Source organism: Teleopsis dalmanni, chromosome 1 (assembly GCF_002237135.1).
Source record: "Teleopsis dalmanni isolate 2A chromosome 1, ASM223713v2, whole genome shotgun sequence".
Taxonomy (NCBI): domain Eukaryota; kingdom Metazoa; phylum Arthropoda; class Insecta; order Diptera; family Diopsidae; genus Teleopsis; species Teleopsis dalmanni.
In genome coordinates this window covers 158,417,331-158,430,874 of record NC_051846.1, presented here as the reverse complement: position 1 = coordinate 158,430,874, position 13,544 = coordinate 158,417,331, and the positions used below count along the sequence as shown (strand labels likewise).

The following is a 13,544-nucleotide window of genomic DNA, read 5'->3' as shown; positions in this document are numbered from 1 at the left end:
AAAATTAAATTTAATGGAAACAATCAATAATATTTTTTTTTTGTTTTGTACTTGAAATTCAATAATTTTTTTAGATAAAATTCCAATAAAAGTTGGTCAAAGTTTCCAAAAAGTACTTGAAAAAATATCTCATGAAATATTGCACTGCCTTACGAAGTCTTCGGTGCGTATGAGTAACTTTTTTTTGGTTACAATGTGGGCAAGAATTTTTTGCTTTGATTCTTGTTTTTTATTTTATTAAAAAAATTATTATTACTAAACGAAACTAAAAACCATTAAAGTTTCTTAAATTAAATTAAAATGAAATTAATCATATTCTTGTTAATATACGAGTATTTAATTAAAAATGTTGCAAACTCTTTCAAACATTTACTAAGATTTTGTTCCTGAAGACATTAATTTCAAATAAAATGTTATTCATTTTATGTTCTTGATTTAGCAACAATGACTTATCGCAAAAAGAACTATCATCTAAGGCATCATAAGGTTTGTATTAGATTTGTCATCAACAAACACCATATATCATATGATCCTCACCCTTCTTGTGCCATTTTTCCAACCCTACACCAGTTTCAATAACCCCAATGCAAAGACAATACGTCTTCCTACAAAGCTATACAAGTTATAAACTATAACTTTCCCAACCTTGCTAAAAATCTATTTAAAAACTCTTATTCCTTTTGATTTCCAATAACATATTTAATCCATTTTAATATAAATGAGTCCAAAAATATTTTTTTCGACAATCAAAGACCAAAATATCATTCAAAACGTGTGTTATAACCAATATTTATATAATAGAATATAGAGTTAGAAACCGGGGCACTTTCTCTTAATTATATATGTGAACTTGATGTCTGAGCCAACTCCCCAAATGGCTTTAAATATTTATATTACTCGTATTTAGTGCATATATCCTCATGACAATAGTAGAGAAAATTATCTTTAACAATGAGAAGACAATGTTCAGAAGGAAGTCAGTGACTTTTGTGAATACGTCAACAAATAAAATTAAGCATACGGGATAATGAAAATCAGGAAATAATAACACTTAATGTAATCGCAAGTTTTCATTCTATGTTGTGAATCTGGGTCTCGTGGCAGGCTTGCATCACACAGAAATGGTTAAAACTGCATTTTATAAATAGTAAGGTCTTAATAAGCCATGAATCAAAAACAAAATATTCGCGTAATGTTATATGATATCGCTTTTGCGAATGCCGTTGAAATTTCGATCGTAAAAGTATGTGACATAAATCGGATAGAAAGAAGTATTTAAAACGTTTAGTATTCACGAAGACTAATAACAATATCATAGGCTAATCATATATCCACCTTCGAATTGTTAGGAAGAATAAATGGCTACAAAGAGCTTTTAAGCTAAATCAAATACAGGAAAATATCATAACTGAACCATATTTTCAGTAATCTAAAGTATCACATCCTACAACTTATACTTCCGAGAAATATTGAAATGAAATAAATCATTGGAAAGAATAAATTATAGTGGGATATATAAGATATTCTAGATAGATAAGGAAAATAGGATATAAGAGTAGATTGTCAAATTTGGGTTTTCTTTGCCGATGGTTAAAAATAGATACTTTTTTCAAATATCAAAAATATAAAATATTGTATTCTATACGTGCATAGTATATGTGTATATATGTATAGTATATGATAGCGAAAACTTACCAATGAATTTCCAAGACTTGAATATAATATAAAAATATATAATATTTCATATTTATTGATTCAAATATTCTTGGCTCCACAAAATAAGTAAAATCAAGTTCAAAACTGTTTTAAATTTCATATACACATATTCTTTATTTTTATTTTAACTCTTATGCTTATTAATTATTTATGATACAAGTGCATACTTAATTTCTAAATAGTCAACATTGAGTTACGAATTTTTCTATATATAATTTACTATTTTAAGGTTTTGAATATTCATTTTATAAAATTTTATTTTTGAAATATACAAATCAGTCTTAAATTTTAATAAAAATTTAATCATTTTTCATAATAATATAATGCCTATTAATTTATTTAGCCCTCAACTATATAGTAAATTCAACAAAACTTTTAAATTGAACAGTTTTTTATGTATATTATGAACAAAAAAATTAAGATACATAAGTTTACTTACAGAATCTGATAATAAAATAAAGTATCTTTAATTACTGTGCTGAGACAAACTTTGTTCTAAATCAAATGTTGCTAAGCCAATTGTAGCTAAACAATATGTTCCTAAGCAATTTGCTGCTAAGCAAACAGTAGCTAAGCAAATTGTTGCTAAGAGAAATGTTCTATGCAAATTGCTCAGAAAATTGCTGCTAATGTTGCTTGGAAAAATAGCGCTTCACTATAATGTTGTTAATCACAATGTTGAAGTACAATATAATATTGTTAAGCAAAAGTTTCTGTTCTCAAGATATGTTGCCAACTAAATGTTATCTTACTGTATTGAAATTTCTTTCAATTGTCTCGAATTTTAATATAAATAATTTATTTAATGCTTGTGTGATAATAAATAAGTTCCCTAAAGGCTTCAAAATATTCTATTTATATTTTTATACTTTATTTTGCCTATTTTGCTATAAAAAACCATACACATATCCTAAATATTAAATTATACCAATTATGTAGAAATCACAGTTGTGCTTAATCCATTAGCATAGCTTGGATGTTTAAAAAATTTAAGTGTCTCTAGTGTTTTTAGAGTACGGCTAACTAACTCATCCTTATACTTAAAAATCGTTCTATCTTCTATTAAATTCTCGCGAAACTCTTCGCACTTCTTCTTCAGAGTTTTCACACAATCAGCACGATAATGTTGTAGTTGCGCATCAACTGTGTCGACGGGAAATGATTTGCAAACACCACCCAAGCAAGCCAAAGGGAAGTGATTGTGTAACGTCAGCACACGCTCTGGATTGTGGAAACACTTAACATATTGATTGGGTTTAGTGTAGTTCTTCGAGCGCTGCACATGCTGCAACATATGCATGTATCTTGGTATATCTTTATGCCAGCCATGTTGATGCTGATCATCATCAAAGAAGTACACATTACGAAAATTGAAACTATGATAGCCATCTGGACGTGTTGCCAATGATTTAGGCACAACTTTTGCCATTATTTCTTGCCACAGCACCATATCGCCTTTCGGCATGATAATTTCATCGATATCCAGTAAAGCAATATAATCATAAAGGTATAAATTCTTGTATAAACAATCATTGTATGGTATGAGTTCATTCTGGCGTTTGTGATTTGTTTTCTTCTTTAAATATAAATGTTGAAAACCCGGCACGTTGGGTTGTCCACCTGGAAGTGTCAATGGTGTTACTTGCACTTTTCCTTCTTGCTCATAATGGTTAAGCACTTTTGTTATATTTGGATGCACTTGTAAATTGTAAAAGTAAATTTTATCGGCACCCAAAATATTCAACATTTCAATCCATTCAATCAGACGCACTGATAAATCATCGTATAGAAAATCTAAGCCTTTCACGCACACAGCAAAACCTTTCTTTTGATCATCGGGCGGTCGATTGTATATAACTCTTAAATTATTTGTTGCTGTATCACATTGTTTTTCCACCATTGAAACAGAGCTTGGTACAACACCGTGAAATGGTTTCGGTATCTGACATGCTATCAGATAGGGTTGATATATACCCTGCTTGTAATTACCCCACTTGTTATACCAGATATATTTATATTCAAATGTCTTAACTATGAAGGGTTCCTTTTGTCCATCAAACCATAATTGACAATATGTCTTTACTTTTGGTTCAATGCGATCGATCATGCCAAGTATGCGCACTGTAGGTCCTAATAATGATCTCTTTCTTATATCATAGTAGGCACCAAATAACTGAAATGTACCATTGGATGTACGCATTGTTTGCCAATAAATATTATTGAACTCTAATTCGAATATGGATGGATATTTAGCGCAGGTTGACGATTTCTGTTGTTGTATATTTTTATTTTTACTCCAATAGGCAATGGGTAGCGATGGTATTCGGTCCTCAACATCACGTACAAGTTGCTCATCATCCATTGCTAAAAAAATATGTGTAAAATAAAAGTGGTTAAATATTTTTTTTTTACTTATTATGTGTGATAATTAGTAATAATTATTGTGATATATTGTGAATGTAATATAAGTAATAAATATGCGTATGCAAGTTGAATATATTGTTGAGTTCAAAAATTCAGAAATCTTAATTTTTTGGAAATAAGATAATATCTAGATTAACACAAATAATCTTAAAGAGTGCAAAGGAGAAAAAAATATAACTCTACTATATAAATTACTATACTATTATTTGTATTATTATTATTTATACTATATATTTAAAATACAATTTAACATATACACATATGCCGTTAAAATATCCTACCCGGCTTCTTGATAGTCTAATATATGAGTATAGTATATAGTTTGACAAGTATAGTTTATCACAAGTCTATGTTCGGTGAAGAGCTGTTAATATGGAAAACTTGAAAATTCAATAAATAATAAAAAATACTGCTTCACTGCATAAAAGATATACAGTATTGAGTTAGGTCTAAGCTGTGATGATGCATGTTGGTACATATATTAACCCATACATTTCGAGATGTCTATTTTACATTGTAATACCCTTAAAATTGTCTGGAAGATCTCCGTGGGATATTCATGTTTTATCATTTAGTCTTTGGATAAAGTTAAAATGATCGATAGCGGCTATATTATTCAGATAGACATATGATGGAATGGTCACCGTTTAACTCGCTATAGACAGTATAGATAGTACATATATACAGTAGGGTTGAGTAGCCTTCTGTAATATAGTATCGATCAAGAAAAATCAAGAAAAATTGGGGTTGTCTTTAAGTGACTAGAAAATTACTAACTGCAGGGGGTTAAATGTTACTCCCAATCATATTGTGTTTAAATAATATAACTTTCTTAAATACAATGCAAACATTTATATCAACGACTTAACATGGTTCACTTGTAAAAGTTCATTTTCTTAATAGAATCAGTTATCGGTTATTAAGAGGTTAACGCGAGATCGAAGGGGATTGAGGGAATTTTATATATACGAATGATGCGTATTTTTTTTTATAATACAACTTTTTCTAATGCATCACAAAAATCTTTTTTAATAATTAACTTTATCTCCCATATAAAAGTAATGTATTTTAGCAATGAAGCGGTTTTCTGACTCTTTAAGAACGAAATAATGACATGAGAGGGTTAATGTTTATCACTTATAATTTATATTAGTTTCTTATAATAGTAGAATTTTTCCTATTTTTTATTTATTATAACAAATTACTTACCTTTCCTATTATCGACTAAGATCTCCACTGGCTCATATTGATCGCTTGTTGTCGAAGTCATTTGCGCCAGACGCTGTGAGTCTCTTTGCAATAAAATTCTTTGGTACTGCGGTAAGTCAATATAATCTTGTGGCAGTATATTTGTACCTTGTAGTTTGAACACTCCAATTAGAACAAAGGTCCAAACACAAAGGGAGCAAACAATCTTTAAAACAGCTTTCAGATTGAACATTTTTGAAAAATTTTATCATTTTCGCTTCAGCGATCAGTTAAAAACATTAAGTATTTAAGTGTCCTCCATTGACAATATTATAAGGTATCTAGTGGCTGAAATTAAAAAAAATAATATAGTATTAAATTAGATTGTAGTTTCACGATATCATAGTTGTAAAAAATAAATAATAATTATTTTTATGAAAAATGAATTTAAAATTCATACATATATACTTTCAATATAGCTTAAATATAGCTAAGCATTTATAGCATATATATATCATATATATGATGTGAGTGAGTGACATTAACAATTTGCATGCAAAAAATTAAGTGGATTGCTTAGTAATGAGGCACGACTGTTAAAAAAGTTAATGTTAAATTAAAAACTCAACAAAAAAAAAATTAACGAGAATGTATCTTAAATTTATTATTTGAAATTAAAAAAAAAACCAGCACACGCCACGCTTGCGCCAAAATAATATTCAAAAATGTTGCCAGTCGTAAATAAAATCATAAAACACCAAATGTCAAAATGACCCAAATTCATTAAAAACAACATAAAATGCAAATTTAAAAAAAATAATTAAAATATATTTGCTCTTGTAGTTTTGTTATTTATTTCCAACTATCGCTAATAAATTAGTTTCATTTTAAAAAGTAATACCACATACGAGTATATCAATCGAAAATACTTCCTCCTTGTTTATTCTAATAAGCTGCATCGAAACTCGTCTTTGGTACAATTTATCGAATATAGTATATATAAATAATTTCTAATTTTTTGCTTAATTTTAATTAATTAATTCTGGACAACTCAAAAACGTAACTGTTTTTTATTTGTGCAAAAATATTTTACTAAGCAGTTGGCATTCATAAACAAGTTTTACTTTCAATCGAAGTTCATTAAATGGAAACCTAAAGGCATTCTATTTTAGATTAAAATAGTTTCTGGGTCACATAGTCACATATGCAAAAGTTTTAATATATTTTTTAATTACTTGTATATATGTATATAAAGCACAAATATATATTTGCATTTCAAATTGAATATATAAACCACATTTCAGTCAATGAAGTAATTTAACTGGTTTTGCTAGCCAAACTGTTCTAGTTCGGATCATTGATCTTTAAAGAGCCTGGACTTTGTATTGCAACGGATTTTGAAGTATGAAAAACCACATGTGCTTGTGGTATATTAAGAATAACTGATTTTGTGAGTGTTTTGTCTAAACATGACTTTCAGTCTAAAGCTGCCCAAACCAAAACCACTTTGGCTTGAGGAAACACTTAAACACTCTTGAGCAGCTTAAATAATGACTTTAAACTTTAAATACTTTGAGCTGGCGCTTTATTTACTGGTTTTCAATTTATTTCAGTGGTAAGATATGCAATCGAAGAAGTAATATAGCTCTCATATTACATTGCATTGTATTTAAGATATTAAAATTATTTTTACATTATATGGAAAACAATTAATTTGGAAATTAATATGGAAAAAAGGTTACTCTAACTTTAAAAAGACCGATTTATTACTGTGACGAATATTTTAAAATGACCATAAAAGAATATTAGCCAAAAATAATAGCAGTCTCCCACGTTATACTTTGGAGAATTAGTTTATATGTGAAAGGTTTCCAAAATTTTGTAGTTCTTAACGTTCACTTTAAAGAAAAAACATCGATCCAATGGGTGAGAAATGACATAGAGATGAACTAATTTAATACTTATGGACTTCTAATTATGATTTGTTAGTATTTCCCGTTTCAGAATTGAGCCCTAAAAAAATTATGTGGTGATAAATGCAAGAGAAAGTTACTAGTACATACTAACAAATGTAATCAAAATTAGATTGTATGTTCTATTTTGACTTATTTTTTTTACTAAAATAATATTAAAAATCTTATTTAAATTAGGTTAGGTTATACCGGTGACCGCTAGGGGATTCACTTAGGCCTATTGGCCCATTGTGCTACCGTATAATAAGGAAACTAGAGTTTAAAACCACCTACAATATTTGACAAACTTAGAATGCTCTTTAGTGGAAGGTCTTGTAATTGATCAAGATCCTCAAGGATGGGGGCCCCTAACGTGTTGAGTCGCCGCCGTGCATAATCCATGCAAAGAAAAAGTAAATGCACTTTTATCGTCTTCCCCACAGCTGCGACAAGTATGATTGAAAGGAAGATTCAATCTACTAGCATCTTATTTAATCTCGATTAAATAATTTAAACAAATTTTTAATCAAACAATCAAAATGTTCTCAAACTATAATGATATTATTAGCGATGATACTTAGGTTCTCGCCAATACGAACGACATTGTCATTATTGTGAAATAAGCAAATAGCTAAAAACCATATTCCAAAAGTTTAAAGAGTTTTTAGAAGTCAGAATTGACATAGATTGCTTAAGTACTTATAAACCTCGAGCTGGGATTTGTCAATATTACCCATATTATATTTAAAAATTTGACATACTAAAGAAGTTGACACCTTAATTACTAGCTGTATCTTCCTGTATTTTAGATTAATATCTCTATATTCCTGTTTGTTTTGTATTTTCCTTTAAGTATCTATATGTATCTATATCTCAGTACTAAAAAAAGCTTGATATGGATATATTGATTGAATATATAGTGAGGTTTAGATATTTATAAATTAAAAGTCATGAAAACTTAAAGTTTACACATTTCTAGTTAATCATAAATTAAAAATGTGAGTATTGTTCGCTTAACCTTCACTCCTTTATGATTAAATCTAAACATTCCATCTGTTTATTTTTTTTTCAATTCACTTTATTTTCTGTGCATTTTGAAGCAGATTACTTCGGTACACAATACATTTTCATTTAGCATATTTGCGAAAATTGCAAATACTCGAAAATTTAAATTGAAAAAGAGTGAAAGGAAGTAAGAAAAATTTTCTTATTCAAAAGATGAATTTCCAAGATGAGGAAATTCAATTTTGAGGCAGAATTTTCAATAGCACGAGTTATATCTAGACTTTTTGTTATCAGTATCCATACTGGATATTGGCATCTTTATCTATGAGAAATCGACAATATGCTCATTTAAATGCTGAGCTGTTTACAGTCGCTTTATGCCGATGCCACAGTCGATGAATAAAATGCTCCAAATTGGCTTCGCAACCCATCACTAATGCAAGTCACGTAAATATTGGAAGCGTAAGGAAGCAGTAGTACTAAGCTCACAGTTATAAGTTGCAGATTATTGTCAATAGTAACTGAAGCAGATGTAGACGTAGACGTATACGTAGCTGTAGATGTAGACGTGGGAACATAAGCCAAAACCAAGCCAATGAAGGAAGAGGAAAATGCTACTTGCCGCATTGCATGATATTTGACTGCAATTATAATAAAAATGCAAAGTAATAACGCATCGTACGTTACGTCGAACAATGATTGTCAATTGATGATCGACAAAATGGATAACATTCGATATTTGACTATTGTCAATAAAAAGAAAATATGCAATATTAGAAATATGGATGTACTGTGAGTACTTCGGAAGTAGTTTCAAAGATGATGTGGGTTGCAATCCAATTGAGTTTTTATTAAATAATAGTTTGTGAACAAATTGAAAGCAGAAAATTATATGTTGTATTAATAATTTTAATCAATTTGTAGTATTTTGTAATACACCTTACAATTACTTAAGTAAATGTTGTAATGTCAGTTGAATTTTCAATATTCTATTAAGCCGATTAAATAATAATTGCTCTTTTAAATAAATAAAATTAGAGCATTTGCATGTAAATATTAGGATACTTGAATAATGGAAGTGTCATAATTATGTTTAATAAAATTAATAAAACCGAATTACACAATAAATCAATGTTTATTAAATTAAACTGGCTTGGTTGTATTAAACCACTACCCTTTATGACTTATAATAGCAGTTGATAGGCCATCTATTGTTTATAATTATAAGTTGGAAGAGTTCGAATAGAAAAGTAAAGACAAACACAAAAATTTAGTTAATTTATTAAAATTTGGCTGACTAAGTAATATTTGACAATACTCGGAACAGCGTTGTATGTTAGGAAAGACAGTGTAGAGCCTATTTTTCCTAACCTTAAATCCTTATGTTCCATGAAATACCATCTAGGAGGGTTCCTAGATGTTACATCCGCTTGTGCATCAGTGTCGGGCATTCCCCTAGAGTACATGGTATACAGTTTCTCTCTCTTCTCTACGTATCTGCAGTCTGAGTTGGATTGAGTTCCTAACTTTGTTAGGTGATTATTCAATCTACTGCGACCGATTACTATTTCTGTAATAAATCTTAAGTTATTTTTTGTTTGTTCTGTGCAATCCTTGAAGCACGTTGCATGACCCTTAAAGCATTTTAGATTGTGATAGTCTTGGTAACCCTTTCCAATATAGTACTCTTTCCTTTTCCTCTGTGCCGTTTATAAGAAAGTATAGAGTTTCTTTCCCTAGACCACAGAAGGGTTGTGGGCTTATCATCATTGCAGCCATGTCTCTTCTTGCAAGTTTATCTGCCACTTCATTGCTTTGGATTCCAGCATGCCCCTGAATCCATATTAAGTGCACCTGACTGTTTCAGCCAATTATGTTCAGCTTGTCTATGTTTATGACATGATAGACAATATTGCAATTTTACGGTTCCGGTAGTTAAGTTCAAGGTTGAACCTGGCACAATTATCTATCAAGTATATTTCCGCTTGAAAAATGGTACCATTTCTTCTCAGTATTTCTGAGTATCTGTTGCCTGGTCCATATACACCAGCTCCAACTCTATCACTGGTGAGAGTCGTCCGAATACCAAGTTATCAGATTTTTCCTTATTATTTGGGTTTTAGGCAATTTCCAATTCTTTTTGTATCCAAGCTCAGTTTTAAAGTTTTTTGTAAAGTTATATCTTACAATCATCCTGTCTGTTGGCATTTTAGTTTCTGAGATTTGTTTTGCAAGAATATCAAGCTTCTTACTGCTGGGCCCATGACACGTCATCTTGTTTGTAATTAGTTTTAGAGCAGCCCTCTTCGCTTGTGTTTGCACATGAACGAAAAGAGGTGTAAGTTTGAGAAATATTTCCATTGATGACGTAGGACACGTTCGCATTGCTTCTGTTATACTTACTTATACATACGTTAGCTATTAAAATAAAAATTTCAGTAATTATAATCAATAATTAATTTTTTGATACGAACTACTCGTTAGATTCGAGACTCGCATTAACAATGCTTCTGTGCGGTTCCAAATTTTCCATTGTGGTTACTCTTATTAGGAGGAAATGTGGAGTCTTAAGGGCTTTCTTAGCTTGTTAAGGAAGATTCTAAGGTTTAACTAACTAACTAACTACTCGTTAGCTTCAGAAACTAGTTTCAGTGCTACATAACATTGTAAATTCATAATGTTACGGGACATACTCATACTCGTATGTTACACTGTAAAAAATAGCATGGTGCAAAGTTTGGCACTAAATTTTATCTTATCGAATGACTTGTTTGTAATTTTTATGGAATTTATTGATCATAAAAAGATTTTTCTTTGTGAGATTTGTTAATATATCATTGTCATATTTTATATTTCTATTGTTTCATTAGTAAATGTAAAATCTGATGAAATTTGTGGAACAATTTGTTAGCATTAAAAATAAGCCACTTTAAATGTTCCGTATAGGAATTGTTTTTTTTTTATTATAGATTTTGTAAAAAGTCTTCTTTTGCTGTTTTATTATTTTTATTGTTATTTTTTCTAAATTGTTTGTTTACATTTGCTGTGGCCTGTCAGTTTTTGTTGTTGTGGTAATCCGTCTCGAGAATCGTAAATAATACTTAATCGCTTCTAATTCGAAGCAAAAAATTTGCCTTAACTACAGACGCCACAGTACTCCACAGCACAGAGGGGCGGAAGTCGTACTGTGCATATGCTTTGTTTTTGTGGGGCATATTTTCCGGGTATTATTCCTGATCCATGACACTTGTTGGTTTTATTTCGCTTCTCATTGTTTCATATTTCTGCTATTATTTTTCATTTTCATAATATTTATTTGGTACGCTTTGTTGCATTTTGTATCTGAAGCTTAACTATTTTTCATTTTAGAAAAGTGACAGTCTTGCTTCTAGTTTTTAACTATTTTTATACTTTTTCCGTTTGCCGTCTTCTACTTCTGCGAAGTAATTTTGTGTAAGTTCTGCTAACTGAGTATGTCTTTATCTGCTGCTGCTGCTGCTGCTGCTGCTGCTGCTATTGCTACTGTAGTTGCTTCTACTGCTTTTGTCATAATTTATATTGTATTCGCTTCATTTTTTTCTAGTATTCGGTATTCTATACTTTTGTTCATTACGGTTTGGATTACAGTTTTTCATTTTGATTAATTACTTCTCGTGGTAATATTTTCTGGCTTGTCAGTTATTTTTTCCTTTTCCCCGAAATATATCAAATTGACTTGGCAAGAATGATTCTATACACCATAGCTTCTAGTTAGGTTTCTTTGCGAATACTAACGTTCTTTTTTTTTTGCCCTTATCTACTTTAACTTAATATATTGTATATAATGGTTGTTGGTCCGTTTATATAAATGATATATTTGCTTCGTAATACAATCAATTAGTACCTTAATAGTACATATCATGTTAATACTGAAATCTTTTTCCTTTGCCTATGTACGTTATTTTGTTATTGTAAATTTTTGAATAAAAAATTATTAAATAACTTAAAAATTTTGTACGAACTTTTTGTTAAAGGTCTTGGGTGCATAGAATTTCATTATATTATCATAAAGCATTATTTTCCTCTTAATGCGTAAAACTTTTACTTTGAGATGATGAACTGCTTTTCTGGCAAATCCAGAGAAAATACAAGGTAGACAAGGCAAAACATAAATTGCTTTATTGTTTTAGCAAATAGTTAAGTGCTGAGTATCTACAAATATTAAATACCTCAAAACTTGGTCAGTAACTTTTTGATTTCATGCTGCAGTTCACTTTGCATACTTCATACTTTCATACCTTCTGCTTTACTATATAAGAGATCCAAGAAAAAAATATTTAAAAGTTTTTTTCAAGAAAATTATTTGAAGCAATTTGAAGTTTGTAAAGTTTGCTTTAAAAGTTGTTTTTGATAAAATATTGTAATTAAAAAACTGAAAATAATAAAATTCTATAGAGTTGAAAAACATTATTATATTGTATTGCCATTTGAATAAATATTTTGTTTACATTTGTTAACCTTTCATACAAATGAATCAAAAATAAATAAATCATTTAATATAAAACTTTTTTGGGTACTTACTTATATTGTCCATAAATTTTAGCAAAATGTTATTATCTGTAAAGAAAACACACTTAAGTACTTTGTTATAATAGTAAAAATAAAATAGTTAAATAGTTAAGAAAATATAAAATACATCTTATTTTATTATTTGTAGTAAAGTAAAATCTTTAATAGTTTAACAATGAGTTAAAATGTCTTAAATATTTTGAACCACAAGTTATTGTTATAAAATTTGAATGGAAATTATTTATCAAATTTTAAATTTTTATACAATAGTTTAATTTCAGTTTAAAAATAGAAAACTTAAACTTGGCAGCATAAAGATAAGATAGCAAAAGAATATTAGCAAGACATCTCACTAAAAACAGGGTTTAACTAAGGCAGGCTGTAATATTACAGGAAGGTTACAAGTAACGCTTAATTATTTAATGACTTTAGGTAGGTTAAATTAGCTTAGAGTGCGGGCGTTGCACATCAAAGTCTATTTGAACGCAAGAAATGGTCTGATGTGATACCACAAATAAAAATATTGCCAGCCCAACATCACCAAAATATGTCTACGGCCCAAAACATTTCAATTGGGCAACATAAAGACAAAATAGCAGAGAGTATCAGCAAGACATCTCACAATTATAACAGGATTTACATAGACAAGCTGTAATATTGCAGAAAAGTTTGATCACTTCATAATTTTAGATAAGGTGTTTTAGGTTGGAG

General features: G+C 29.4%; 1 protein-coding gene across 1 annotated transcript; it reads right to left on the bottom strand.

Annotated features, from left to right (window-relative positions):
* Positions 1-2,046: 2,046 nt before the first annotated feature.
* LOC119669592 lies at positions 2,047-12,882 on the bottom strand. Its single transcript, XM_038079559.1, has 3 exons — positions 12,846-12,882; positions 5,350-5,676; positions 2,047-4,080 (listed from the first exon to the last, which is right to left on the bottom strand). The coding sequence occupies exons 2-3, from the start codon at positions 5,579-5,581 to the stop codon at positions 2,648-2,650; spliced, it is 1,665 nt and encodes a 554-aa protein (XP_037935487.1). The 5' UTR covers positions 5,582-5,676; positions 12,846-12,882; the 3' UTR covers positions 2,047-2,647.
* Positions 12,883-13,544: the final 662 nt, after the last annotated feature.

What these genes read in the sequence shown, in the direction of transcription:
- LOC119669592 (XM_038079559.1), bottom strand. Translation starts at nt 5,581, where the DNA reads ATGTTCAATCTGAAAGCTGTTTTAAAGATTGTTTGCTCCCTTTGTGTT. An exon ending in CTTAGTCGATAATAGGAAAG is followed by an intron (nt 4,081 to 5,349) that starts GTAAGTAATTTG and finishes ATATTTTTTTAG; the next exon opens with CAATGGATGATGAGCAACTT.